Raw genomic sequence first — 27,557 nt, 5'->3', positions numbered from 1 at the left:
GGGGGGGGGGGGTTGGGTTGGGTTGGGTAAAAGCTCCGATGAGGCGGTAAGTTTTGTCAGGGGGGGAGGGATACGGGGTCACATGATGGGTGTGTGTGTGTAGGATGTGAAGAACACGGGTTTGTACGAGGAGAAGAAGGAGTGTAGGTAGTAAAGTATATATGTGAGTTTGATAAAACGATTTGTACTAGTAGAAAGAGAGTGATCTAATCTTTATTCTTAAAATCCAAACCACTTTCCTTGCGCACCGCCCCGTATATACTCGGTATATCACCTTTATCGCCCAACTCGCTCTTTACGACATCCAAGCGTGCCTGCGCAAGCGCAAGCATCTTCATGCTATCCGCCGCGCCGCTACTTTGCGCAATTGCCATAGCGTGGCGCGCGTCTTTTCGTGCGAGATCCACGTGGAACAGCGGTTCCTCGCGCTGGTAGTAGTCGCCGACTAGCATGCGCTGCGAGTAGGCTGTGTAGGGGCCAGGGAACAAGGCAGAGATGAATGTATGCAGGTTATCGACACCCAGGCCGGACTTCTCAGCTAGAACGTGGCCTTCGGAGAGCTGCGAGACCATGTTTAGGATGAAGGTGTTGCCGATCACCTTCAGGAGCGTGGCGTTGCCGGCGGGTTGGGACGAGTAATCGATTGTCGTGCGGCCCATTACGCCTGTGGTGTAGGGAGTTACCTTGTCACAAGCGGGCTTTTTGCCCGCTACGACGCAGATTAGCTGGCCGTTTTCTGCCATGGCTGGGGCGCCGAAGACTTTGTGCGCAAACATGATTGTTAGTCTGGATCGTGGTGAAGGGTTGGTCTTGGTACGTTCATGGGGCTTTTACGTACCAGGCATGCCAACGAATTCTCCGCCGTGCTCGTTGATGCGCTGCTCCAGGCCGTTGGTGGTGTCTGGATGTACTGTCGAGCAGTCTATAATGACTTTGCCTTTTACATCTTCTTGCAGTATAGCATCCACGGTAGTGTTGACTGAGGCATCATCGCCAAGACACATGAAGACAATGTCGGCAGTCTTGACGGCATCGCTGACATTATCGACGACTTTGGTCTTGGAAGTGCCAAGCTTCTGCGAGAGGTCCTCGGCGCGGGCTTTGGTACGGTTGTAGAGAATTAGAGGCTTGTCAAGGTCACCTTTCTCCACGAGGTTCTTGCACCTGGTAGTGGGTGTTTGGTTAGTGTACTTTCAACGACTCAGCAGTCACCATCGCTCCACTGCTCTTGGACATTTAACAGCACAACCTGTGATGGTGCCAAGAATCTTCCACTAAGGACGTAAACTTACATGCCCTGTGCTGATTAGTGACATTGTGAATAAACGTAGTCGGCTAGACTTGCCCTGCCCATGTTGCCGAGGCCAATCCAAGCGAGTTGCGGGGCCATGTTTTCTAGAATACTTCGGAACAGATGTGAGATGTGTTTGCTTTTTTGAAGAAGACGCGGATTCGATACTATTTGAATATCCTCAATGGGTGTTGCACAGTTATCGTGTCGTCGTCATGGTGTTCATGGGCCGTCAATTGCCGGGGTTAGAGCCAACGGGCCGATATCGGTTGCGAGCAAATGACGTGCAACTGCCGTTACTATCAAAGTTTAGGGTGAGCGCAAATATTCACGCATTTCGCGGAGTCATACATTTCGACTTTAAGCCCTCAACCACTTGATACCGTTGGACCTTGGTGTTTAATCAACTGGACGGAGGGATGAAGTATGTTCATCTGGAGGAAAGCCCCCGCGAGGGGCTTGGGGAAGGCTACGCAGAATGTGCGTGTTGAAATTTTGAGCGGGTTTGAACAATTGCGCGCCGTTACTAACAACACAAAGCTTCCCAAATGCGATGACAAGATTAAGGTACTGGCAAAGAGCCAATACGCATACCTCTCGACCTCGACCACCTATATCCGCAAATCCTCGAGCTCTGCGAAAGAGCGCCAACGCGCAGAACGCCAACAGCTCACCCGCCTGCTGAAAGAATCGCCAGGAAAACGCGATGCACGCAACTTTCTCAAGCAATTTGACGCACCCAAGAAGAGCAAGGCTGGTGTTGCCGCGCAAGCAAAACAAAATGTTAGTGCAAACAAAAATCCTGAATTAGGGACGTTGCGGACTGGCGTTAATTTGGGCGACTTATATAAGCCGACCGTCTTTACACGCGAACCACTCCCAGAAGAGCAGTACCAGGCTGGAGAGAAAGATGAGCCAGTACACTTGGCGCTGGTCAAGCTCCGGCAGCCGCAGACACTCGACGACCGCGTACTAGGTGATATAGCATTGACGTTGAGCCAAATGGCTCAACTTGGTTTCAGCGTGGCAGTGGTATTGGATTGCGACGAGGACATGGGCCCATTCACCACAAATATCCAGTCCGACTATGTCAACATTGTCCGAGAACAAGCATTACGCATGGTTGCCGCACTGGAGGACTACAATGAACCTGGCGCATTACTCGTTGAGGATGCCCTGGGCTGCACCCCATTAACAAACAACATGCCGAGTACCGTTCAAGTCCGTGGAGAGGTACAGGTACAACACAACTACCTACTCTTTCCGCCCATTGACGAAGGTGTCATCCCTGTGATCACTCCTTTTGCGTACGACACAAATCTGAAGAAAGTCAGAGTTCAGGCAGACGATGTGTTGCTTGCATTGATCCGCGAGTTTTCTGGTATCGCCAGCTTTACCAATGCTAATGACTCGCAAGACGCTACAGAAAAGAAGACAGCAGATACTACTGATAAGCCTGTCTTGGATCGGATCATCATTCTGGACCCCCTGGGAGGTATTCCATCTGAAAAACGTGCAGATGGCGCACATGTCTTTGTCAATCTTGAGGCTGAATACAACGACATCAAGCAGGAACTGCAGCAACTTTCGCTGATGAACGAAACGCATGAAAACAAGACAAACACATCACTTGGCAGTGGTAATCCCTTCTCCAGGTTTGTTGAACAACAGGTGGTAGCATCTCCAGGCACGACGAACAATCAATTGGGCGGTTCAGCTCCTATGCGTCATCTGAAAAACCTCGAAGTCGTTCAACGTGGTCTGAAGCTGCTACCCCCATCCTCATCTGGTCTAATTCTCACCCCATTCGAGGCTGCACGCAAGGCCATACCTGACGATGCACGAACAACACCATCGAAAAACCCTCTACTGCATAATGTCTTGACCGACAAGCCCATGACTTCTTCATCGTTACCAACATCACCCACGTCCAAGTTTCTAGGATCCGCCGCCCCGAACCCAGCTACATTCTTCAAAAAAGGCATTCCACTTACCATGATACCCGACCCGCGGACTCATGGGCCCTGGCAGCCACCTTCCGCCGCAAACCCGAGTATTGACCTGGCAAACGACCCGCGCATCAACTTTCCCAAGCTCGTGGATCTCATTGACGATTCTTTCCGAAGAAAACTTCACCCCCAGAACTACCTCGACCGCATCCGTGGTCGCGTCGCCGGCATCATTATAGCGGGTGACTATGAAGGCGGTGCAATCTGTACATGGGAGACGCCCAGATCCCTCCAGGGACTCGATCTACCTCCGTCATCTTCCCACGACTCACCATACTGGATCCCCTATCTCGATAAATTTGCTGTCCTGACATCGTCGCAAGGCTCAGGCGGCGTCTCGGATATCGTATGGGCGGCACTTACACGCACCTGCTTTCCCGAGGGGGTAGTGTGGAGGAGCCGGACTAGCAATCCAGTTAACAAGTGGTACCAGGAGAGGAGCAAGGGTATGTGGAATCTACCTGGTGGTCAATGGACTATGTTTTGGACTACCCAGGGTGTAGAGGAGGGATGGACGGCTGAGAAATGGGGTAGTGTGGAGGCGGAAAAGAGGATGCGGATGAGACGGTGGGATGCGTATATTGATGTGTGTAGTGGCATTGAGCCGAGTTGGGCAGATGGTATACAAAGAGCAGATTGAGAGGTAGACATTGAACCTATATCCACCCATTTTTCCGTCCTTTTGTCCAATCCAACTGTCCAAACGCAGTGAGGAAGCACCATTCATCCTCTAACTTCCCAACCAAAAACCAAAAAAATCCAGTCAATTTCAATCTCAAAATTGCAGTCCCCCCCCCCCTCATTCACCTCCCCATCAACTCCCTCAACCTCACCGCCGCAACCCCATCCACAAACTCCACACTCCTACACACCTTAACCTCGTCCCCCTCCCTCTCAAACCCCAACACCCACAAAACATCATTCTCCACCACATGCCCCTCGCCCCCACCCTTGACCTTCATAAAATAACTAACCCTTACAACCCCCCTCATCTGCACCTCATCAACCAACACATCGGCAACCCTCAGCTCCCACGATTCCATCCGCGGCACCATGGCGCCTAGGTGCGCGGCGAAGGCGGAGAAGGAAAAGGTGCCTTGGAGGGGTGGCGCGGCGGAGACGGCGTGGTGGTGGCCGAAGGTGTGGGTGAAGGAGGGGGTGCAGAGGGAGGACAGGAGGGGGATGTTTATGCGGGTTGAGAGGGAGGGGTTGAAGGATTGGGCGGTGATGAAGGAGAGGGAGGTTGCGTGGAGGGATTTGTAGGCTTGGGAGGCGGTGGTTGGGGGTTGAGGGGGGGATGGCGTGGAAGACATTTTGGGGGGGGTTTCGTGGTCTTTTTGATCGTATCTTTTTGTTTTTAAAAAAAAGAGTGTTGTGTTGTGATCGTTGGCTTTTTTTCAAAAAAAAATTCTGTTCTTCGAAATGGATTTAGATATGTAATAGTTGAAAGTTTTTAGCTTTTTTCTTCTTGGTAGGATTTTTCTTCTTTGAACATCGCACAGAGACGGTTCATTTAAATATTGGTTCTCTATTGCATAGGCAATGGAACCCCTCCTGTTCATGGCCAGTTCTAAGCCTTCAGTCATCAATTGGGTTGCGGATCCCCGCTTGTTTCCCAGCGGCATAATTAAGGTTGCCGATGCGGGTGCCTAGCTCCCGCGCTCCCGCCGTTGACATCGGACTATTTGTTCAGCTGCAACATCACTTGTAGTTGTTCGAACTGCGATGTTCCTCCTCTCAATTATTAACGAAACATGTCGCATGGGTCGGGTGAGGGTGCGATGTCCTGACAAGGATTTGTGCAGCATTGCCCGACTTTCAAAGGCTAACGGAGTGCGAACGTGTTCTGAAGGTATATGTTGTGTGTGTTATGCAACGAGGTTTGTGCTCGTAGACGCGGAAAATAATTAGAATATTTTCTGTATTCGGAGATGAAGATCTTGAGAGAGGGTGTTGGAGGAAACCTGCGACGAATGGGGGTTTTGGAGTTGGAATGGTGTTGAGACAGGCCAAGGGTCGAATAACCTTGTTCGTGTAAGCAAAGGGGCCTGGTTGACTTCTACACTTACGCTGTTCGGAGCATCTGAGAAATTCCAGATTCTGAGAATGACGATGTAAACGAGGCGGGTACAGATATTGTACTACTGGGCTTTTGCTGCGACCCATTTTCATGCATACTGTCGGCAGATCCATGGACTGCGATGAGTTCGCGGTAAAGCCATATTTCAGTACCAGGTTTCCAGCATATCATCGTCGTGATTCAAACCAATGGAAAGATATCGGTTTTGGCCCAAGGTCGTAACTGATGTCCGTACACATAGTCTAAGCAAAAGCTCGCGGACTAAACTCCGCCCCAACACGTCGGAGCGTGTACTTCCAGTCATCACCACATCGAAGGTTCACTCTGAGACGCCGCTCACGTTGTTCCCATCGAAATTTCATCCTTATTTGTGCAACCGTTCAGAAATACTATATCCATATGATTATATTCGTTTCCTCCATCTCGAGCTTACGATGACTATGAGGGTCGAGAACGATCAGGCGGCGGACAGGATCGGGTAAACAACGCACAGAAGCGATTTTCCAAGACGTTTGGAAGGAACTAGGGGTTGAATCCGAGCAGTGTATAGGATAGAACGTGGAATTCCGATGCGGTTTCTCTGAGACTCGATAACTGGAGTTGCCGAGCGTAGCTAAGGAAAACTGTCAACGTCGTGTTGCCTACACGGTTAGCAAGACTCGCGAAGTCTCTTGTTTACAGGTCTATGACGCTGGATGCAGACAGACGCATACAGCCTAGTCGTCAAAGTATACTATGCAGGTGTACAAAGCAGACACCCCTCGTCGTGTAGAGCGATCACATTTGTTTTTTCGAGATAGAACAGATGGAACAAACAGAATACGAGATGATGCCATGCTTCTTGCCGGAACTTTGCCTGCAAGCGCTCCAAGAGCCACGTGCAGTGGACCCATCGGCGACTTTCACGCCCGTGCGTTTGTGACACCGCCCGCAGGGACACTCATGCAGAGAGATACAGAATGTCACAGCCGCACTTCCCGCGTTTCCCGTTAGTTTCCCAAGTCACTCTCGTTCTGATTGAACGGTATCAGTGGCACATGACCAGTAACGATTTTATAACACAAGAGTTTCAGTTTCTGCGAAAAGGAGTCCTCATCCCAAAACAGAGGTTGCTGCACACGTGCCCACGCGATCAGCGGAAGGTACGCTCCGATACGGGTCGGACCGGCAACCTGAAAGCTGGGCAATTTTATTAGAGTTTCTGCGCTGCCAGCCGTGCTTCGAAAAAAAAAACAGTCCTTCCCGTTCAAAGTTGACAGGTTGCACAATCTTGTTGGAAAATATTCTCTTACGTTATGCCTGATCTGCAGAAACGAAGCGTAGGCCACTCGGTGACAGATGAAGCCTGTTGTTCTTCTTCCACTGTTTTGCCATGTATCCATGCCTGTGCTTCTTCTAAATCAAGACCATATCAATTTTCATTGATATTTCGCCGGCGGGTTTCAATAATCACTTGATTGCCGCATCCGGCCAGATAAAGCAGCAATGTGTCAAAGGGGTAGATCAGAGGGAAATTCCGCGCCGCTGTCTTCCTTTTCATTGCAACTGCACTCCAATGCCTTTGATTCCTGTCTGTCCTCATTGTGTATTGTGTTTTCTCCGATGTTGTGGCCTTGAATGGCGGGACCCTCATGGAAACGTGTTGTATGTCGTATGACGGAAGAGCAATGGGCATGAATCTGGACCAACTTTACATTTGTTATTGAATCGCAGTTTCTGTCACTGCTCTGTGTTCCTCGACCCATATGGTGCGAGCCCACTGCATGAGCTAAGCCGAAACCCCGAAGTTGCTGACTTGCGGGCCAAGTGTACCGTAAAAGGGCGAGCAGACGATCCGTTCCCTTCTGCGTTCCCGCGACCGGTCAAAAGAAATGTGTGATTCGTTAGCTTGTGTGAGCTAGATGCAGTTGTTAGCCAGCGCAGACGTTAGCGCTATGCATGAATACCGCGAGTTGGATTGGTAGATTCTGTAGAGTGTGTAGTACGCCGCCACGTATGACTACAACACCGTTCTCCTTTCATCTTTATAGTGCCATTTCATGGCGCTTTTATATCCGACATGTTGGTGAGCTATTTGTCATTATCGTAGTAGCTGCAAGGTGCTTGAAAAGGACGAAGGGACGTGTTCGAGGGGATAGAGCGCGACTCTGGTCTCGGTGGTCTGATGTCGTAATCAAGCTAGGAGTCATCAGTGCATGTTCGAGTATCTCATCCATAGAATGAACATACAGGCCACGTTAACAGGAGGCATCAAACCTATACAGGATGCGGCCGTCCTCGGTGTGGCTGACTTGGGAGTGAGCGCAGATAGTCCTTGGCGAGATAAAAAATGCGTTTCCGTGACACCCGAGCCTCCAGAGCGTCTCTATCAAGTAAGCCCGTCGCGTTGGACAGTCATCCGTATTGCGGTTATCCTCTATCCTCAGCCGTGTCTAGCCACTGCGAGATGCAGTCCGTTGCGGTAATAGGTGCTGCATGGCAGGCAAAGGATCGGTCGTGACAAGCGAGTAAGATTGTTGGAGACGTAAGCGGTCGTCTGTGTTTAGGCGAGAGATCGAGTGAGCCAATCCGGCAACTTCTTTGCAAGAGACCAGCAAGTGAGCTGGTCCTCGGAAGGCAAGGGTATCGATGTCAATACAGACTGTTCAAAAAGCGCTGAGGAGGAAAAGGGAAGGCTGGGTTAAGTTCGGAGAGTGAATTGTCCCGAAGATCTGCATCAGTGCATGGAGACAGCGGGTGAATGAGTAAGGAGACAGCATTACATATAGTACCCACTGGAACACGAAGTCTCTGAAAGTATACTATGTAGCTCGGTACATGACTTCGTATTTACGACTTGCTTTTTCGGAAATGTTCACATTTTCTGTATGCCTAGTCTCAGTGAAATCCTTCGTAGTCATGCGCCTCAGATTTGCGTCTGCCGGTCTGGAGGCGTCAGCTAGCAAAATGCAACAGTTACACTGCTTTCCACCCATGCATCCATGATACAGTGATACCACTCTATCCACGCATCAATAGCCAACATCGTATCGATACAGGACTAGAGCTTCTACACGAAGAGAAATTCCTTTAATCTCCTCGGGAACCATGAAGCCATTCGGCGACACCCCTGGAACGCGTGTGCTCTCACTGGCGTCAGCGAGCCCCATTGAAACGCAGAGCCAAGGGGGGCCAAAACTGCCAGTCATGTGTCACTCTGATCAATCATATGACGACCCTGCTTATCACTCGCATTCGGATAGCAATTCCCCCCGTCTCTGACCTGCACAATCATCCTAGTAGACACGCTTCTAGAACTGTCCAGGCTGAAGATGCCTCTCTGCGCGCAAGGCTGTGAGGGAGCAGAGAGTGAAGCTCACTACCTTTGGGTCTCTCTGCCCACACCATAATACGATTAGACACAGTGAAGCCGTCATCTTCCCCTACTCACATAGTACCGCACTCTGATACAGTAAGATCACAATCTCCTCCTTCCTCCTCCTCCCTCCCCCCACATACACACATCCACGCAATCCCTCAATCGCTCAATCCCTCTCCCCAAGCCACACCATATCCAAACTCCCCACTCCTCGGCGCATCTCCCTCGCTTACAACCCAACTGTACCCAATGTAACCCAACCACGCATCCCAAATCCCTATCCCGTATATTTCATCCTTACTACTACTCGAGTCCCCGAGAAAAGGGGGGTGTGGGACAAAAGGAAACGCGTGGGGCTAAATTTCCTTGGCTTGACTTGACTTCACTTGACTGGGGCTTGGGGGGTGGTCGGAGTGGTTTTGATCCGGTTGGCCAGCGGGCAAAGGGTGATGTGACGGGCAGCGGGTTAAAGAAGGTAAGGACAGGAGTTTGTGTGTGTTTGGGCTAGGAAAGGCAAGTATCTGGTCCTTTTTTTTCTTTCCCTCCGCTTTCGGCGTTTTTGGGGGAGGGGGGCGGTTGCGCGGATCTTGGGGCTGGGCGGTTTGCGCGAGGGTTTTTGCTTTCGTCTGAGGGTTGTGTGGGTTAGTGGTGGTTCATCCACGCGCTGGGGTAGGGATACGCAAAGGTGAGTGAGATGAGGCTCTTCCCATCACAATCATCATGTGTCCATCACAGTTCAACAACATCTGTTAGAAACAGATAGGCATTTAGCAATCAAACCATGCTTGAAAAGGAATATAGTATTGATACAAACGCAGGGCAGACGAGTGACAAGCCGCTAAGTAGCCAAACTGCGAAATAAATGAATGCAAGTACATTTCGAAATACGAATTTTACCTCCCGGCCCGGTTTCCCCCCATTGCCCCATATCCCGTTTCCCCCCTTCTCCTACCTTAACCCAAGCAAAAGAAAATCAAGTTAACAACGTCGATAAGCCACTATGACCACCAGCTTCCAAATGATAACAACATAAAAAACAACAAACAAAAAAGGAGTGACTATTGTCGATCACAAAAAATTGTGACTCGAGCGTTGGATATTCCCAATTCCCATCAACTTGATTCAATCTTTCGCGCCAATTTCAATGAGTCCGAGCAAACATAGCTCAGTCGAGTCACAGCCATCGTTCAAGAAGTAATACTCTGATTCATCTGCGTGCCCAAGCTACGATAGTGGCTTGCTGGCGGCGGCGTCTGCGCAGAATTCACATATCCAGTAATCGTCCTGAGCGCAACCTCGGAGCAGTCTTCTTTTGCCTGAGAAAGATAGTCGCCATCGTACCAGAAGCGAGCTTGGTAATTGGTACCGCTGACAGAGACCATGGTGGTCCATGCAGTTCGGCCTCCTGGCCTGGTGTGTTAGTTGATTCTCTTAACAAGCTGAGGGGTGGATGCTGAAGTAGAAATATGGTGGTGCTGCAAATTTTCAGGAGAAGGTGGGTAAGAAGGGCCGCCGTACCTCGGCGATCCGAAAGATCCGTATAAGTTGGCTCTGGTATACCGCGGACCAGGCAATGCTCTGAGCAGGCATGTTAACAGACGACTGTGTGTGTGCAATGCAACAGGCAGAGTGGGGGGTAAATGGAATACCAACCTCGAAGGCGTTGTGACCACGAATCCGGGCTCGTCATTGTAGGCAGCAGGAGTATCAGTTGGAACAGGCGTGATAAGAGGCACGTGAAAGAAAGCAAGAAGAGGGAGTAATGCTTTGTGAACAAGAGGATGGACAGAGTGTGGGGGAAGGAAAGTTTGATACACCAGGGCTGAGCGATGCTCGGAGAAGTTATCAAAAAAGGGCTACTTATAACCCGGCCGACATGGAGACAGAGGCTCGATGAGTAGCAGAGCGACAGGCGGTGGCAGCAGTGAGTAACAGAGATGAGCGGCAAGCTGCTTCGTCAGTCATACTCTCTTCTAGTCTGTGATGCACACACAACTGCCAGGAGCCGTCGAGAGCCAGCTGGTTCAACGGGGGCACAGCGAACTTTTTTGCACCCGCTCAACGAAACCCAAGCCATTGGGTCGAGAGGCGCCCTCTAGAGCGGGCCGATGGGGTATGCGAGAACCAAGAACATGGCTAAGGCGAAGCGCAGCCGAATCCTGCATGCGGAGAGTTGATGGATTGCGTGGGTACAGCTCAGGTGAGCAACCATGGCCGTGGAGAGCGCGGTTGGCAGTACCCTGAATGGGGCAAGGGCTGCATGCAGCGTACGCCCGTTTGAAAAGCTGTCAGTTTGGGGGGTTTGGTGAGGGTTATTCTGGAACTGGAGCCCAAGAGAATTCCATTGCGTATGCACATGGCTGCAAGGCATGATGCTAGTGGGAAGCCAGCTCACCATGCAGCAGTAGCCAGAACCCCCGTCACGGTCGTCGGCATAGAGGGCAGCCATGATATCATAAGCCGAAGATTCTCAGCGACATGAACAATATGGCCTGGGGGCAAAGGTGAGCGGGCAGCGACGGGCAGACATGGGATGGGGGATTGTGAGGCGGGTGGCGGGTGCTTTGGTGACGGCGGACGGCGTCTAACGACGACTTGCATATGGAGAGACGGAGCGGTTCGCACTTACTGGCTTGGCATGACATGCATGGTGCCCACGGAAATCAGCTGTCACATGGCAACAGAGGTAAACGGGTACCTGCTTGGCTGTTTGCCCTCTGTCCGGTGCAATCATCGTGAAAGCAAAAAGTCAACATGTATCTGAAGCCTTGCGTTGTGCCATCGCAGTCCTTGGCGATCCGCTTTACACCTTGCCCGTGACACCTGGTGCGAGGTGCTACAACTCCCACCACACGCCTGTCGAGACTGTTCAGCCGGCACCGAAGCCTCACTCCGCATCAATGCAGCCTCTCCAGCCCGACGCGTAAGCAAACATCACAACGGAGGTGTACTATCAGTCTACACTTCAGCGCATGCGGGCGTGCAAAAGCCTCACTGCGACCCTAGGGGGCGTGCCCTGCATAATCCAGACGCCAGCAATACAGAAAACAAAACAGAACAGTCTCACACGTGGCGGGCATTGGACCAAAAATAGCAGAGGGCAACGGGCCCTAGTTTCATTATTCGTTCCAAATAAATGGTGGTATCGTAACGTGGATCCAAAACATGTATCGATCCGAGGAATAGAGTGGCTCTTCGTAACCAAGAAAAAAAGAAGACATAACTCGACAATCGTCTCAACGTGCTCAAGTCCCTGGCGGGAATGGTATCCTGTGAAACCCACGCTCAACAAATGCAGCAAACTCATGACGCAATCCGTGCCGTGGTCAAAGAGACCATGCGCATACCAAACATCAAACAAGACAAAAATAAGCACAAAAGAAAATCGACAACCAGCCCTGTAACAACGACTGCTGTCCATCGGATCCTGTCCCAACAGAACAGTTCTGACAGCTCTGTCGTACGTGTACCATTAGATGATGCGTCTACCCTACGGTTGCAGGGATATGCGCCAACGCAGCGGGCCTCGAATGAACAAATGTGAAGCAAATCAACCAGACCAACACCTCACGTCGCGACACGACGCACAGCCGCCGGTGGTGGTGGTCTCTTGGCTGTGCTACCGTCGTGCTGCTTGCGGTTGAAGACTTCATCAATCAACCGCCTGGGTCCAATGTACTCCAGATTGGCCATCTTGAACGATGAGTTGCGCAGCAGCGGAATGTGCATGTGCGTAGTCTGCTTCGAGTGAAAACGTCGCTTGATGCAGTCATCCACAAGTGCCATTAGACCCGTTGCAACCACAACACTAGTTTATCAATGTTAGCTTGCTGCCTGTCGTAGCGGCGGGGTCGTCGTTTGTGACTTACTCAGATATGTCCGAGTCGGAGCTCAGGATCCGCTCATCGGTGATGCGCATATAGCACGGGGGCACCCAGCCACCCCTCGCAGCCTCCTCGTGCGCTTCGCTGGGTGTCACGCGCACAGGACAGATGTGAGCGAGCGGCTCCTTGTCGTTGTCGTCGCGGACCAAGTAGTAGGAAATGGATTCTTGCTGGCCTTCTTTCTTAATGATGCGTTTCCACGAATAGTCGTTGCCCCAGTATTCAAACGCATACTTCTTGTAAGACTTGGCGCCACGTCTCTTAACATCAATGTGGGCGTAGTTGGAAAACTCGAGCTTGATGGTATTCGTCGGAATCAGTGCCCGGCCTTTGGAGTAGCCCACGGTTTTGGGACGTGACTCAACTAGCTCGTCGTCGTCATCATCGTCGTCGTCGCGGCGAGTAATGTGGTGCATTGAGTCATATCCCGAGTCTGCTCGCTTCAGGCCAGCTGATGTCGAGGGGCGGGATTCGGATTTGACAAGGCTAGCGAGGGCTGTGCTGGCACGCTGCAGCACTGGCCGCATCTCGGTGGCGGGCTTCTGGTACTTGCGTGTTGAGTGGCAAACCTCACGGCCAGAGTCTCTGCAGTAGCGACGAAGCGAGAATTGACGGGTGCGAAGGTCCTGCATGCGGAGATGGAACAGAGTGTAGCTCTGTTTTCGGTGTGATCGATCCTCAACCTGTGTGTCCACCCTCAGGTTCATGTTTCCATCAATTGTCGAGTCGTCGTGTCGTATTGATATGCGTTTTGACGTGGGGAAGAGCTCTCCAAAGTCGCGGGGTGTGGTGGGAATGGCATCGCCGCCCAGCGGCTCGTGACGATATACGGGAACATCGTAGTCGGGCATGCCTTCGAAATCATCGGCGAGATCCTCTTCTGATGTCGATGCATATGTGTCGACTGATGAGCGTGGAGGAAACTGCTGGTAAGGTTCGACTTGATATCGAGGCGTAGCGTAATCATGTTCCTGATAGCGTCCTTGTATGCGGCCATGACATGTTTCGCTGTAGGCCAGAGACGGTCTCCGGCCGCTGTACTCTGTTGGGGCTGTTTCGTAGGAACGGTCGCTGTGTTCACTGCGACCTGAAGTGGTACTGTTGCTGGACTGATACTGTCGCCAATGCCCGGATGGCGCCATGACGTGATGTGTGTGCGGTGTGTGTGTGTATGGGATGTGACGTGTCGACAGCCACGCGATCAAAGGGATACTCGGGAGCAGAGGCGGAGAGTGTGAATAGATGGTTTATTGTGTGTTTGAATGGCGTTATAGTGCAACGCAGACAAGCGTATACATAGACTACGAGAGACTGGGGCCTGGGGTGAAGCAGGCGGCGCAGCGATCTGAGACAGCTGACGAAAGGGTGACCTGGCACAAGGCGGGCGCAAGGGCCGAGAGGGGGGATTAATACAAAGTGCAGCCTGTGGGTGAGAGAGCAGCACGAATGGAGGCGCAGCGCATAGCGTGCGTGGGTGGGATGAGGGAGGATGGGGGTGGGTGAGAGAGGGAGAGTAGTGGTGTGCTCGCGGGGTTCTGGATGCCTCGAGGCCGGTTGATCGTTCCCAATGCGGTCGATCAGCGTCAACCAAGATGGCTGCGAAGCACTGCAACCTGCGCGCAGCGCGCAGCGCGCTGCACACGCTCAATGGGCCTTGGCTGCTTGCAGCTAATCGTCAGCGCCGTTGGCAACCATCTAGACCTCCTAGGCCATCTGACTTTGCCTGCATCGGGTCCGCTGCAGCATCCTCGGCGAATCGCCGTCGTCCGCTGACCCTCCTCCTCCACCAACCTTGTCCAACGCCCACGCGCGCCATGACAACCGGCCGAGTGCAATTGAGTGCTCCATTGCCAAACCGCGACGCTTCCTGCGCCGTCTGCACCATCCGCAACTCTCGCCTACCGTTGAAACAAAGAGGAAACAATCTCGCCCAGCAAGCACTCCGCGGCGACACAGCCGACAGAAGCACCAGCACTCCCCATGTTCGGAACCGCAGTGGCTGTTGCGAGACGAGCTCCCGGTCGCCCATCGGATCCGGGCACTTACGGGACGCTCCTTGGTGGCTGATCCTCCCACGTGTATCGATATTTCATGCTGTTTCTCCATGCCCTGTCCCGGTTGTCAGCAGACAATGGCGAGACTCTTCCGCTGTGTGGCATTTAGCCATCATGTCGACTCCGATGCCGACGTCATATCCCACGCTCTTGTATTACATATGTTTGTACGTACTATGTAGTATGCGCGATATCCAAGTATGTATGTATGTATGTCCTATACGGTATCTTGCGGCAGCCGTCGGCTTGCAATTGTATATCCCTTGGGTCGCGGCCGAGTATGCAACCGCCTCTCTGACGCAACGAGGCTGGACGCTGCCTTGACAAGGACCAGCCTCCCATCCAACTACGGCCGCTAGCTGCCTGACCCATTGCCCAGTGACTGAAATCCCCCACGACGGGTGAGTGAACATGATCGTCACGGAGATCGAAGATGGTGAGCGACAACATTGCAGGGCCCTGGCACAAGGAAGCCGTTGGGCATCACTCGCGCCATTCTTGCTTGTCGAATGCCAGCGTCGTTGGTTACTCTGCGGCTTGCTGTGTGGCAACCTGGCGCACCACACGTGATTATACGATAAATGTATCCCCACACACCTTTTCTTTCTCTGCGCCACCCATACTGTTTGATTGCATCACTTTGCAGCCTCTTCTCTATCCTTTTTTTCTTCCTTTTTTCCGTTCTGCATTCTACCCCAGGATGAAAAGGTTACCTGGCTGCACGAATTGTGGAGCCAATCAAGGCGGGGTACGCGGTGGCTTTGAAGAAGAACAAGCACGACGCAACGACAACAACATGGACAACAACTCATAATCCAATTCACACGTCATGTCTGGAAAATTTGCTCTAATCAAACTTCACAACTCACAATCAAGATGCCGAGTCAGGCATCGATAAAAGACTGGCTTCTTTGGTAGGCTTGTTCCATGTTTGCGCCCCTGTATCCATCTTTTTCCACTTTCTCTTCTATTTGGGCTAAGCGCACTGCCAGCGCTTCAGTTACGTGCCCCCAAGCCTTCTAGACGTTTTGCTGCCCTTCCAGAAACGGCAATCACCAAAGCCCCCACCATGCCATGTTTCTACCATCAAAGCACAGTACGTACGTATCTAGTAAATGTACATGGCCATCTGTCCAATTACTAAGACACACCCTCCATCACTCCGCTTGAACCCTTCCCATACCCGTCCGAGTGAGGCGGAGCCGGTACCCGTCTGTCCAATCCGCCCATGCAAGCCCCACCTTTGCTCCAACTGCCGGCGACAAATGAAAAAACCGGAAATCACCTCTCAAGACAATCTTCACATTGCACACAAATACATCACAGCAAGTACAATCATGGGAGAAACATTGCGCGCAAGAGTCTATATCATTTCCCAGTTTGGTACTACGACTGACCAGTGCCGCTCATTGACTTGTTGATATCGTCAATCATCGTCATCGTCGATCCGCTCGCATCACCCAAAGTCAGACTTGGCAGCTAGGCCAAGCATTTACAGCTGACCGGACTTCTCAATCTTGACTTCCTTGCTGGTCTTGCCAGTTTGAGAGCCAACCTTCTCAACAGCCTGGACAACGTCCATGCCCTCGACAACCTGGCCGAAGACGACGTGCTTGCCGTCCAGCCATGAAGTCTTGACAGTGCAGATGAAGAACTGGCTACCGTTGGTACCTAGACGACTTGGTTAGCTTGCCCTGCCCGCGCATACATAACATTGTAAACATACCAGGTCCAGCGTTGGCCATGGAGAGAACACCGGGTCCAGTGTGCCTTAGGTTGAAGTTCTCGTCCTCAAACTTCTCGCCGTAGATGCTCTCACCACCGGTGCCCTGCGCTACGTCAGCCAGCTGCTCTTCGTTGATAGACTCGGTTATAGCAATTACGTACGTTGCCGCGGGTGAAGTCACCACCCTGAAGCATGAACTGGGGGATGACGCGGTGGAAGACGGAGCCCTCGTAGTGGAGGGGTTTTCCAGACTTGCCGGTACCCTTCTCACCGGTGCAGAGGGCGCGGAAGTTCTCAGCAGTCTGTCAATGGTGGTTAGCTGGTGGTTCACTACTTGGAGCGCTTGAAAAGACAAAACAAGAGCGATGGTGCAGATTCTGACGGCGGGGTACTCACCTTGGGGACCTTGTCTGCGTAGAGCTCCATGACGATCCTGCCAGCGGGCTGGCCGCCAATGCTGACGTCGAAGAAAACACGGGGGTTGGACATTTTGATGGGGATAGGATTTGTATGTGCAAACAAAAGTGTGTGAGGATGGAGTGTTGTTGAACAAAGTGATGAGGGGCAGCTTTTAAAAGACCAAGGGCGGATGGAGGGGCATAAGTTAGCCGCCTATTACAGAACACCATAGCTCGCAGAGCAGTCACATGATGCTTCTTGGCGCCGTCAATAGAGGGGTAACTGGAGTATTCCATGTCAGGGCAGACGTAGTCTGCATGCATCCTCATGCGCCCTGATCCTTCACTCCGCTACGTAATTACGGAGCTCCGCATTCGTCTTCGCCCTCTGATCGCACCGGACACGGATGTCCAGCACCATAGTCTCTGGGCTGGCAGAGCGCGCCATGTTCAGCTCAGCTCAGCCCAGCATAGCGCCCCGTGGCCGGCTCCTCACTGCGAATACGAGTCGCCGGACGCTCTACATATCTAACATCACTCGCGCTTGTCAAAATTAGCCATGCCACGGCCTTTTCTACTCTTTCGAATTTCGGGACACAAAAAACCATCAACACCAGCTTTAGTACAGGGGTCAAAGAGATGCATTATAGCTACCTATTATGACGACAAAGGAAATATGTGCCGCTGCACTAAAATAAAACAAAGGAAACCATGGTTTACAAACGCCCAGCCACACTGTTGCACCCTTCAACAGCTTCAGTACACGGGTATCAAACAATATCTAAGGTTGCCCCAAAACCTGCTCCATCTCAGCCTGTCGCGCAAACTCGGCGCGTTCCGCCTTATCCTTGGCCTCAGCCTCTGCCCACAATTGAATCACCTCTTGCTTACGTTCTGCGCTTCTCGGCTCAAAGGCCATCTCCCATGGGTCTGGCTTGATGATGAGAAGCGAGTTGGACTTGTTGAGGGGTACCTCGATCTCTTGGCCCGAGACAGGGTCGATCTTGCGTTTCAGGTTGAAGGCCCACATGAGCGCTCCGCAACCTGTCACCGTCTCGTCCCGAGTAATGGACATACCTAGACATTGACGCTGACCCCACCCAAAGGACGTCATGCCCACAATGTCAGGGTACTTGGTCAATGGCGCTTGGAACGTAGGCCACTCGGGCTCCAACCACCGCTCGGGACGGAACTCTTCAGGCTCAGGGTACTTGACAGGGTTGCGGAGAAAGGCATAGTCAAGAGGGAGGATGCGCGTACCCTTGGGGATAAAGTAACCATGGAACCAATCGTCTGCTTCGGCCTCATGCGCAACGCCTATTTTCCCGGTTAGTGCAAATGCAGTCAACTTAAGCAAACTGACATACCAGTTGGAACAGTGGGCTTCCACCTCATTGTCTCCTTGATACACGCGCGCAAGATGGGAAGGTTTGGCAAGTCAGCAACAGAAGGAGGCTTGTCACCGCAAACACGATCAATCTCATTCTGGCACTTGACCTGCCACTCTGGGTGGTGAACCATGCTGATCAAGAAGTAGTAAATAGGTCCGGTAACAGTAAAGATGCCAACGAGCGCCATCATTCCAATGACACACGAGGCCTCATAATCGCCAGAGATGTTTGACTTTTCGGCAGTCTCAAGGTAGTTTTTGGTGAAGCAGGCTCGTTGTTGGCCCTTCTCCATCTTCCTCCTAGTGTTCTGTAGGCATTCCATGAAAAAGGCTTGTTGGTCGTCATGGCGCTTACGCTCACGAATCTTCCACGGGTTGATGGGCTCGGGCAAGTAGTCCCAAAGAGGAGTAAGAACGTTGGTGATTGGACCGGCAGGGGACATTTGTGTAAGCAGACCCCACGCGCTAGGGGTAAGAGGGGTACTAAGTGAGGCATCATCCCATGTCAGTTGGCACATGACCTTGGAGCACATGTCCTCGAGGGAGGCAGAGAAGTCATCGGGGTTCTCCAAAAGCCTGGCCATCCATCGCTTGGCCTCGAACTCCATGATACCATTGTACTGCACATTGGTTGCGCCGGTCAGGTAAGAGTGTGTAAACTTTCGCTGACGAGCCCAGTACTCTATTGTCTTGTCAGTCCGATTCATCCTTCGCCCGCTAGGGGTCAACGTACGATTCTTGCCCATAAGGGGCAGATACTCCATGGAACCATATGTGCTCTTCGCATCGAACAACGACTTGATCTCAGGTCGGTCTGAATACACCTTGGCTTTCTTCACCAGCATTTCCTCGGCAAGCTTTTCGTCTGAGATTATGACAAAGTTGTCGCCTAACATCTTGGTCCGGTAGATGGGGCCATACATGTCCGACCACTCCTTGAACTTCAGCCACATAAACTCGATGGGAAGGTCGTGAATACGACCAATCCACGGGACCAGCCGTGGTCCAGGCATGTTCTGAACATTGTATCGCTTGTCGTACTTGGCGACAGCGTCCAATACAGCGTATACGACAAGGCCAGCAACTGCCACGCCAAGCGCATACACCGTGAAAGAATGCATGTCGGTAACGCAAGTGTGATTAAGGAGAGTGTCGAAAGGTATGGGTCAAATATGGTAGGCGTCGACAGCCGGTAGCCAAGCCTCGAGAACGAAAACAGGTACGAGAACGGGAAGTAAATGAGGACACACTGACAACGACCAAAGATGCGTGAGAAGCCTGGTAGATATCACACCACAGCTGTCAGGTACACAATCTGTTCTCCGGCTCCCCAGGACGTGCTTTATGTACGAGCATACAGGGACTGATAGTGGGATGAGACGATCCATGACCCTACATCCATCGGCGTGAACATAGGCATCACCGATATGGCCTAAGTTTCGCTTCGAGGGACAGACATCATGCTGTCCAATGGACATCGATGGAAATATGCCGAGCCAATATTTGGTCAGGACCCCACGACAACAACATCCTTGCCTACTCGACATCCTGATACCCCCGAGCAATGGGAAAATGTCAAGGTCGGTGCTGACGAACACCGACTTATGACACGTTGAGATGGTTCAGATTAGGTCCAGGATGTCTGGGTGGGCCCAAAGAGAATAGAGATCGTCATGGACTAAGCGCTGATGCTTGGATGTGAACGTACCAGACCAGCCAAGCATAGCCACGAGGACTAGATGCGAGTGACGAAACATCATTCTACCAGCCGACCCCCTGTTACCCTACTTTTTGCGAGAAAGCCACGACCTTTTGCCCCCAAAAGACAGCCTTGCTATCTGCAAAAAACCCTCCTATTGGGTATCGGAAACATGGTCACGCTGCTGTACTCTCCTCGGCGAGGTTTTATATTGTCAAGATTTTCCATCCAAGTGTCACAATCCATTTTGGGGCGCCATGTTGTGTACCAAGTCATGCCCTGATACTCTGCAAGAGTGTGGCACGTCGTGTACTGAGAGCCTACCCCGGTCCCCTTCTGGCAGATGTAGGTCTCTTCGGCCTTGAGTTCCGCGCAAAGACATGCAACACGGCTCGCTTGAATGTCATGACGTCTCCAATAGCTATGCATAGAAAACTAGGGGTATCATTAGGGAAGGTGGTTGAAACCAGCCATGTAAAACGGCTTTCAAATCACATGAGTGGCGGTGTCCTATCGTCTGCAAACCATCATAGGCTGCGATGATCCACAGCATCTGACAAGCGTCTGCATCTTACATGGGAGGCTTGATAAACCACTTTTCTTAGAGTTGACTTAGTGTACCGTCGACAAGCTTGGCTTCCGGAGTTTGTGGGGAACCATAGCGCTGCATGCACGGGCGTAAAGTACTCCCGGGAGTTTCTAGTTAGCGTCATGACTATCGGACGTAGCGCAAGCTCAACAGACCGCGTTCCTGACATCTGCCACTAAAGGTGTTGATGCTTGCATTGCGTGACTGTCGTCGTGCGATCGCAAAAGAACGTATGTTTGAAGCTGACCGACCACCCGGACATCCGAGAGGCCTTCGGCAACCCTTGCTGGTACCCCAACGGACAATGCCAGCACAGCGAAGATTCGACGTGTATGAAAAGCAGGCATGTTGGGGTTCATGTCGGCTTCGACGACACTCCCTCTCTCATCCTCCCTTTACACTCTACGAAAGAAATCGCCATCATGCCTCACGCACTCACCTCCCGTGACTCGACCATGGAGTCGAAGCCAATAGGGTCTTATCCCAAGACTGGCATCGATGTCCTGATTGTTGGGACTGGTCTTGCTGGATTAGTTGCCGCCCTCGAGTGCACGCGCAAAGGCCACAATGTGCGAGTTTTGGAAAGGAATGCCGACATTAACACAGCTGGTGAGCAGGCACCTAGGGGTCTAGCGTGGAGCATATTGCTTATGATCAACTTCAGGTGACATGTATTTCATGGGCCTCAGCGCGACACGGTTCCTGAAGCACTGGCCTGAACTTCTCAAGGAATACAAGAAAATATCACTTCATAATGCCTGGATTGAGACCTTCAAACACTCGGGTGAGGTTGTTATCGGGCCCAAGAAGGTCGCGGACCGTCTGCGTGCCCAGGGGCTGGACCCCGACACACCGCCTGGCGAGTTCCAGATGCGCCCGCTCGTGTACAAGATGTTTGTGAGCGCAGTCGAGAACCTTGGTGTCTCTGTAGAGTTCAACCGCAGGGTCATTGACTACTTTGAGGATGAACAGACAGGGAAGGGTGGCTGCGTTACCGATGACGGCAAACGCTATGAGGCAGATGTTGTGATTGCAGCCGATGGTGTTGGTTCCAAGAGTCAGAAGCTGGTCGGCGGACAGGTGCGCGCAAAACCCTCAGGCAGGGCTATGTGGCGCGCTGCTTTCCCCAGGGAAGCCTTGGCCAAGGACCCCGAGGTCGAGGAGTTCTTCAAGATGATGCCTGGAAACGAGCCTATCGTGAGGACATGGCTAGGGTACGTAGTGATTTGCGACCCAGCATGCGATTGTTCTGACCTGCTCTAGCCCATCCACATACGCTCTTACTCTGTCCCGTGAAGATGTCATGGTCTGGATTATGAACCACGATGTAGGCGTCAGACTAAGCGTCGCTGAGAAGCCCAACTAAAGTGTTTCAGGTTACTGGTACTGAAAAAGAAAGTTGGAGCAACACGATCGATAAGCAAGAGGTACTCGACGGCATGGACACCATGCCTGGCATGGAGACGATCAAGTGGGCTCCGATCTTCAAGCAACTTGTCGAAGTAACACCACCCAACACGATTGTCAACTTTGAACTGCTTTGGCGTAATCCCCAGCCAAGCTGGTGCTCCCCTGGTGCTCGCGTCATTCAAATCGGCGATTCCGCACACTCTTATCTCCCGGCCTCTGGAAACGGCGCAACACAAGCAATTGAGGATGCTATCTCAATAGCTTCGTGTCTCCAGATTGGCGGCAAGGAGAACATTCCTCAGTCTGTTCGTGTCCACATCCGATTCCGGTAAGCGCCTACTTTGTTTCCCCTAATTACATCTGCACTGAGACTGACTCGCAATCAAAGTTTCATTCGCAACTCTTGCGCTCAAAAGTTAGGCTTCTCTAATGCCGAGCTCCTTCAAGACACCGATTGGGATAAGGTTAAGTTGGACCCACGTCGTGCTGCGCCTAAGCTCCCCAAGTGGGTGTGGGGCCATGACCCAGAGGCCTATGCCTACGAAAACTATGAGAAGAGTGCTCAGTCTCTAAAGGAAGGTATCGACATGAAGGATGAAGACAAATTCGAGCCCAACTACCCCAAGGGATACAAGTACGAGCCCTGGAGCATTGAGAACATCATGGAAGACATGAGGGTCGGCAAGACCATTGATCTCGGTGCTGGTGACTGGGAGTAGCAAGGCTTCCGAGACTTGTTTATGCGGTATAGTCACAGAGAATAGTCCTGCGTACTCAGGTTTTTGATATTTAGCCTAATGATAATGATATCGAATTGTTACTACTTGATCAGCATCCTTTCCACCCTTGTGCTGGCACCATGTACTACAAACAATGCTACAACTGGAAGACTCCAAAGTTTCCGTCACGCCCGGGGTACTTTCCAGAACACTCGTACATTGCCATGCAGCATAAGCACATGATCAGCGGGAGGGTCCGTTGGCTCGGTTATCTCTCCCAACAAATGACCTCTCTCCTGACTCGTTGGCGCCCATCCTTCGTATACCCCCCTGCAATTCCGTATTCTCTGCAATTCCAACTCCCCAAAGCGTACAGTCTTCACATCACAATTACATTCCCACATCCACATGCGTCTCGGTGCGGCACAACACACCACGTTGTCCCTCGCTTACCTTGCATATCAAATACCTGCATGCATGTGCCTTCCCTCGTATATCCCGGAATGTCGTCGCCCTGGCCCCCTTGTTGAATTCTGGTACGGAATCTTGACGGGAAAGCGTGTCCATGTGCAGCAAGGCAAACAAAAACAAAAGGAAAATAGTAGCCATGCAACACGATGCCCGTTGCGCAGGTGTACACATACATACACACTCGCCCGTCATTGTGCCAGCAAAGCCTCTCTCGTCTTTCTTTTCGAAAGAAAATAGAACACCGCATTGCATCACCTCAACTCACAGAAAGCACATGATCATTTCCATCACCAAAAAAGAAACAAGCAAAAAAAAACACAGCCTACTTCCCCATCGATCACAATTCCTCATCCATCAATTCATAGAGAAAATGAGTAAGTATTTGGTCCGAGAAAATAAACATACCAATTGTGGTACAAAACAAGTCCTGCAAGTTGCATCCATCCCCTCCTCGACTTGAAACCCCCCACCACCACCATATTCAACTTCCCAATAAAGCAAACCCACCTTTTTTTTCCGGAAAGTCCGAAGGAAAAAAATCACCACGGCTCTCCATCGGGAAACCCAGGGAAATGCAGAGAGACCCGCAGTTGTGATGCAAGCGAGGCATGCGCGGTGCTCCGTGGAAGACACAAAAAGAAGAAAATATATGATGACGTTTCCGATGGGTGGGGTTGGGTGGGCGCTAGAGAACATGGAGGGGGGGGGCGGATGGAACGCGAATCAGGATGTTTGTTGTGATGAATTGGCATTGTTGTTTGATGCGAGTATTGCTTTTTGGTTATGCGTAAAGTGGGAAATATGATGAGGGTGATGTCCTTCCCCCCTCCCCCTTCTCTTTTTGCTGGAGGGGTGCTGATGGGATGGACGTTGCAATGCGATTCACATGATGGAGGATTTTGCCCGTCTCCGAAGATGTATGTACGCTTTTTGAATTGCCGACACGTATTGAAAAAAAAACACAGTTCTGAGGATCGAATCAACCAGCGCATCATCAAATTCACTCACCCAGTGCAGTTTCCAGCTTCATCTGCAACTCCTCTACTTTCTTACTATGCATGAACTCTCTTACGCCCTCTATCCTCCTCCCGTCCTTGCTCATCTTCACAAACAACACCGCTTCAGTCCACCATTCCGTAATACCACTCGCTTCAAGCGCCCTTCCCTTGTCCCCTTGCTCATTTATCTTCCCGCCCATGCGACAATGCGCAACAACAGTATCTGTGTCACGTGAGAAATGCACCGCGGGACCGCCGTACCCGTCGTCTTGAGGTGTCACTTGGAAGCTGCTGAAGACGTCAAACATGGCTTCCATATTATCTCGGAACGCGCGGATAGGCAAGGGTGGGAGTCCCAAGTCAGCAGGCAAGGAGGAAAGGGTGAAGTCGCGGGTGGCGTGCGTGGTGAGCGCGTGGGGACGCAGTGTGGAGTAGCTTCTTATGAAGGCGTTGAAGGTTTGCATGTGTGGCGTGTTTTCTTGGGATTGTGAGGGATACAGATAGTATGCTAGTGGTGCAAGGGTTGCAATGGCTGCGAGGGCCACGGTTGCGAAGCGGATTTCTGATTGCGAGAAGTGGAGGAGGTCGGTCATTTCGATGGCCTTGAGATGTGATGATTTGTTGTTTGAAGATGACTTTTCATGTTGTAAATCTTCGAGCTACCGTTTGGCCTCATAGCTAGGTCCATTGCAACAATGGCCATCCCAGTCCGTCACTGCTGGTAGCGTGGAGGACCGGTGTCGTCACTTTCCTTCAGCTCTACCCGAACTGATCAACGAACCAAACTCCGGCAATTCGCCTTGGTTGATCTACGTGCATATCCCACGCTTGTTTTCATCTTTACACGTGTATCTGCAACATCGGAAGTCAAACATGAAAAAACCCCGTATCGTCTGCGTCAACTGCTCTCGAGCACAGCCGTTGTCAGTGCATATGCAGTCGGTGGGGTTTCTCACCGACCCGACGCCACATGAAACCTTATGAGAACATCATTCATTCGCTCGTAACCCACGCACTCTGCACATGGAAGTAGTGCGCCTGGAATCACTGCCAGAAGAAACGGAGCGTCTTTGCGGGGCCGGTGGTCCCTATCTCTGTGCGACACAATCACGTGAAAGTCTTACATGCATATCAGTGATGCTGCCACTACGTTTTCGTATCCATGTTCCTCTCTTACTGCCATTGAATCTTTGAGGCTTAAAAAGGCAATTCAACTCATTTTAAGTTTATCAGCAAGCCAAACCACAAGTTCGTTAACAGTCAAGCATTTCCGCCATGGCCGCCACAAAAGCCATTCTCGTCACCGGCGCTACTGGCAAGCAAGGCGGTGCTGTGCTCGAACAACTCGCATCGCACCCCTCCAGCTCACAGTTTACGCTTTTGGCCGTCACCCGCGATGCCAACTCTGGCTCAGCAAAGAAGATTGTCGAGCGCCATCCCGACGTCAAGCTCGTACAAGGCAACCTCGACGACCCTAAAGCACTCTTCGCCTCTGCCAAAGCCGCTTTGAAGGAAGCCAGCAAAGAAGAAAAAGTCTGGGGCGTCTACTCAGTCCAAGTTTCGCTCGGCAAAAACGTCACTCACGAGAGCGAAGTCGTGCAAGGCAACGCCCTAATTGACGAGTCCATCGAACAAGGCGTCACGCACTTTGTCTACTCGAGCGTTGACCGCGGCGGCAACGAGCGCAGCTTCGAGAACAAGACGCCCATTCCGCATTTCCAGAGCAAGTACGAGATTGAGCAGCATCTTCTCGAGAAAGCGGGTAAGAAGGGAGAAAACATGGGCTGGACTATCCTGCGTCCCGTGGCCTTTATGGATAACCTTACCCCTGCGTTTCCCACAAAGGTTTTCCTTGCTGCGCTGCGCGATACCCTGCAGGGAAAGTCGCTTCAGTGGGTTTCGGTCGAGGACATCGGACTGTTTGGTGCGCGTGCGTTTGTTGATCATGAGGAGTGGAATGGACGTGCAGAGGGTCTTGCGGGCAGCGAGTTGACCATGGATGAGATGAGTGGGTGCTTTGAACGCGTCATCGGTAGCCCGCTCCCTGCGACATATGGTTTCTTTGGGTCAACGCTCATGTGGGCGGTGACGGAAGTGAATGTTATGATTAGCTGGTTTGCGGCTGAGGGCTATGGTGCTGACATTAGCAAGTTGAAGAAGGAGGAGCCCAAGTTGTGTGATTTTGAGACTTGGCTTGCGGAGAGGAGTGGATGGAAAGATCAGGCTATCAAGAGGTAGTTGTGTTGGAAGATTTTACGAATAAGTGAATTTGAATGTTTCGGCAGAACTTTGCCTTGATCAATCTCCGGGGATTATTTGCTTGCGTAGCAATGTTTGAGCTTTTTGAGTGGTGTATTGCCTTCTATGTTCATGAATCCACATGTTCATTCCAAGGTGTACACTGTAAAAGACATGCCTTCGAAATCCATTACTGGTTGAGTAACTCGTAAAAGACTCCAAGTATATGAATACATGCTCTCAGCATGAAGATAAAACGTCACAAGACGCAAGATGACACCTCAGGCTCAAGACAACAATGGAACGCTTCATTCTTCTCATGCTAACATTCATAAAGTCCCACAAAGGATCCATCCCATGGCTACCAACAAAGACCCAACCTTCTACAAAGAAAGCAAGTTCCACAGCGCCAAACCCCCCGCAACAACCGGCGTAACCAACCTCAGCCTATTCCAGCTCGCCCACTTAGTCGCAATCTCCTGCGCCTCGCCCAACTCCTTCTCACTGCTCCGTTCCGCCAGCGCTTCCAACTTGTCATTCAGCGGTTGCATATTAATAGCTGAGTGCAGAATCGTCGTCAGATGCATCAGCGCTGCAACACCGAAAAGCTTCCAGTCGCTGCGCGCAAGCACGCCCTCGCGGTACACAGAGTAGCCCGCATAGGCGTACCCGAGGAAGCCGAGGGTGGAAATGGGGCGGAAGAATTGGTTGCCTACTGTCCAGCAGAGCGGCCATTGGCGGCCGAGGAGGCGCGCGCGGTCTTTGTGGTCTGGTGAGCCCGGGGGAGGGAAGTTGACAAGGAGGGCGGGGACCGTCATGTAGGATTGTGTGATGGCATTTCCTACGACCTCGTGTTAGTATTATTTCTCCTTGGAGTTATTTTCGGCAAGCAAGAGCGATTTGGGAAACGTACCGGCGAGGATAAAAGAGAACGTAATGCAGGTTCCCGCCACGCTCTTGACATAGATGTTATCCGACATGGTGAGAGTAAGTATCGATACTCTTGCTTTGTATATTCTACCAGGTTTTAGAGAGAGAGAGAAAAAAAAAACACCAAGTTCTTCAATGACGGGTTTGGAAAGGCAGAAAGAGGAGGGAGAAATAAAGATCAAGTACATGCAAAAGCCGACGAAACTTCACCTCAATAAAACACACTTGCATCCAACAAACCCTTTCGGATCACGTTTCACAGCCTACTAGTAAACAAATAACAATCGAGACAAAACCCCTGCTGCATACCGTC

At 51.6% G+C, this 27,557-nt stretch overlaps 14 protein-coding genes across 14 annotated transcripts; 5 read left to right on the top strand and 9 right to left on the bottom strand.

Moving 5' to 3' along the window:
• Window positions 1-206: 206 nt before the first annotated feature.
• On the bottom strand, window positions 207-1,390 carry COCCADRAFT_102482 (uncharacterized protein; the record flags this gene model as incomplete). Its single annotated transcript, XM_007716538.1, has 3 exons — window positions 207-760; window positions 839-1,157; window positions 1,328-1,390. The coding sequence occupies 3 exons, from the start codon at window positions 1,388-1,390 to the stop codon at window positions 207-209; spliced, it is 936 nt and encodes a 311-aa protein (XP_007714728.1).
• A 327-nt stretch (window positions 1,391-1,717) lies between these two features.
• On the top strand, window positions 1,718-3,940 carry COCCADRAFT_7065 (uncharacterized protein; the record flags this gene model as incomplete). The annotated part of the gene is made up of 2 exons (XM_007716516.1): window positions 1,718-1,771; window positions 1,832-3,940. 2 exons carry the CDS (start codon window positions 1,718-1,720, stop codon window positions 3,938-3,940), a joined length of 2,163 nt encoding a protein of 720 aa, XP_007714706.1.
• Window positions 3,941-4,112: 172 nt separating this feature from the next.
• On the bottom strand, window positions 4,113-4,586 carry COCCADRAFT_44284 (uncharacterized protein; the record flags this gene model as incomplete). Its single annotated transcript, XM_007716537.1, has 1 exon — window positions 4,113-4,586. A coding segment is annotated over one exon (474 nt), but the record flags the coding sequence as incomplete, so codon positions are not given.
• Window positions 4,587-5,525: 939 nt separating this feature from the next.
• On the bottom strand, window positions 5,526-5,684 carry COCCADRAFT_102477 (uncharacterized protein; the record flags this gene model as incomplete). The annotated part of the gene is made up of 1 exon (XM_007716536.1): window positions 5,526-5,684. One exon carries the CDS (start codon window positions 5,682-5,684, stop codon window positions 5,526-5,528), a length of 159 nt encoding a protein of 52 aa, XP_007714726.1.
• A 4,241-nt stretch (window positions 5,685-9,925) lies between these two features.
• On the bottom strand, window positions 9,926-10,428 carry COCCADRAFT_7064 (uncharacterized protein; the record flags this gene model as incomplete). The annotated part of the gene is made up of 3 exons (XM_007716515.1): window positions 9,926-10,143; window positions 10,257-10,316; window positions 10,392-10,428. 3 exons carry the CDS (start codon window positions 10,426-10,428, stop codon window positions 9,926-9,928), a joined length of 315 nt encoding a protein of 104 aa, XP_007714705.1.
• A 1,877-nt stretch (window positions 10,429-12,305) lies between these two features.
• Window positions 12,306-13,764, bottom strand: COCCADRAFT_102484 (uncharacterized protein; the record flags this gene model as incomplete). The annotated part of the gene is made up of 2 exons (XM_007716535.1): window positions 12,306-12,546; window positions 12,608-13,764. The coding sequence occupies 2 exons, from the start codon at window positions 13,762-13,764 to the stop codon at window positions 12,306-12,308; spliced, it is 1,398 nt and encodes a 465-aa protein (XP_007714725.1).
• Window positions 13,765-14,214: 450 nt separating this feature from the next.
• On the top strand, window positions 14,215-15,081 carry COCCADRAFT_28221 (uncharacterized protein; the record flags this gene model as incomplete). The annotated part of the gene is made up of 2 exons (XM_007716520.1): window positions 14,215-14,878; window positions 15,056-15,081. The coding sequence occupies 2 exons, from the start codon at window positions 14,215-14,217 to the stop codon at window positions 15,079-15,081; spliced, it is 690 nt and encodes a 229-aa protein (XP_007714710.1).
• Window positions 15,082-16,168: 1,087 nt separating this feature from the next.
• Window positions 16,169-16,891, bottom strand: COCCADRAFT_102503 (uncharacterized protein; the record flags this gene model as incomplete). Its single annotated transcript, XM_007716534.1, has 4 exons — window positions 16,169-16,347; window positions 16,403-16,505; window positions 16,564-16,704; window positions 16,799-16,891. The coding sequence occupies 4 exons, from the start codon at window positions 16,889-16,891 to the stop codon at window positions 16,169-16,171; spliced, it is 516 nt and encodes a 171-aa protein (XP_007714724.1).
• Window positions 16,892-17,581: 690 nt separating this feature from the next.
• Window positions 17,582-19,311, bottom strand: COCCADRAFT_102488 (uncharacterized protein; the record flags this gene model as incomplete). Its single annotated transcript, XM_007716533.1, has 3 exons — window positions 17,582-18,117; window positions 18,168-18,872; window positions 18,924-19,311. The coding sequence occupies 3 exons, from the start codon at window positions 19,309-19,311 to the stop codon at window positions 17,582-17,584; spliced, it is 1,629 nt and encodes a 542-aa protein (XP_007714723.1).
• A 740-nt stretch (window positions 19,312-20,051) lies between these two features.
• On the top strand, window positions 20,052-20,432 carry COCCADRAFT_102464 (uncharacterized protein; the record flags this gene model as incomplete). The annotated part of the gene is made up of 1 exon (XM_007716532.1): window positions 20,052-20,432. A coding segment is annotated over one exon (381 nt), but the record flags the coding sequence as incomplete, so codon positions are not given.
• Window positions 20,433-20,900: 468 nt separating this feature from the next.
• Window positions 20,901-22,607, top strand: COCCADRAFT_7060 (uncharacterized protein; the record flags this gene model as incomplete). Its single annotated transcript, XM_007716514.1, has 5 exons — window positions 20,901-21,087; window positions 21,143-21,692; window positions 21,742-21,805; window positions 21,855-22,216; window positions 22,277-22,607. 5 exons carry the CDS (start codon window positions 20,901-20,903, stop codon window positions 22,605-22,607), a joined length of 1,494 nt encoding a protein of 497 aa, XP_007714704.1.
• A 1,471-nt stretch (window positions 22,608-24,078) lies between these two features.
• On the bottom strand, window positions 24,079-24,540 carry COCCADRAFT_102439 (uncharacterized protein; the record flags this gene model as incomplete). The annotated part of the gene is made up of 1 exon (XM_007716531.1): window positions 24,079-24,540. One exon carries the CDS (start codon window positions 24,538-24,540, stop codon window positions 24,079-24,081), a length of 462 nt encoding a protein of 153 aa, XP_007714721.1.
• An 811-nt stretch (window positions 24,541-25,351) lies between these two features.
• On the top strand, window positions 25,352-26,314 carry COCCADRAFT_38864 (uncharacterized protein; the record flags this gene model as incomplete). The annotated part of the gene is made up of 1 exon (XM_007716530.1): window positions 25,352-26,314. The coding sequence occupies one exon, from the start codon at window positions 25,352-25,354 to the stop codon at window positions 26,312-26,314; it is 963 nt and encodes a 320-aa protein (XP_007714720.1).
• A 383-nt stretch (window positions 26,315-26,697) lies between these two features.
• On the bottom strand, window positions 26,698-27,294 carry COCCADRAFT_102498 (uncharacterized protein; the record flags this gene model as incomplete). Its single annotated transcript, XM_007716529.1, has 2 exons — window positions 26,698-27,155; window positions 27,228-27,294. The coding sequence occupies 2 exons, from the start codon at window positions 27,292-27,294 to the stop codon at window positions 26,698-26,700; spliced, it is 525 nt and encodes a 174-aa protein (XP_007714719.1).
• Between the last annotated feature and the right edge of the window lie 263 nt (window positions 27,295-27,557).

This window comes from Bipolaris zeicola, assembly GCF_000523435.1.
Source record: "Bipolaris zeicola 26-R-13 unplaced genomic scaffold scaffold_143, whole genome shotgun sequence".
Taxonomy (NCBI): Eukaryota; Fungi; Ascomycota; class Dothideomycetes; order Pleosporales; family Pleosporaceae; genus Bipolaris; species Bipolaris zeicola.
The sequence above is the reverse complement of the archived record's forward strand: the minus strand, read 5'-3'. Positions and strand labels throughout refer to the sequence as shown.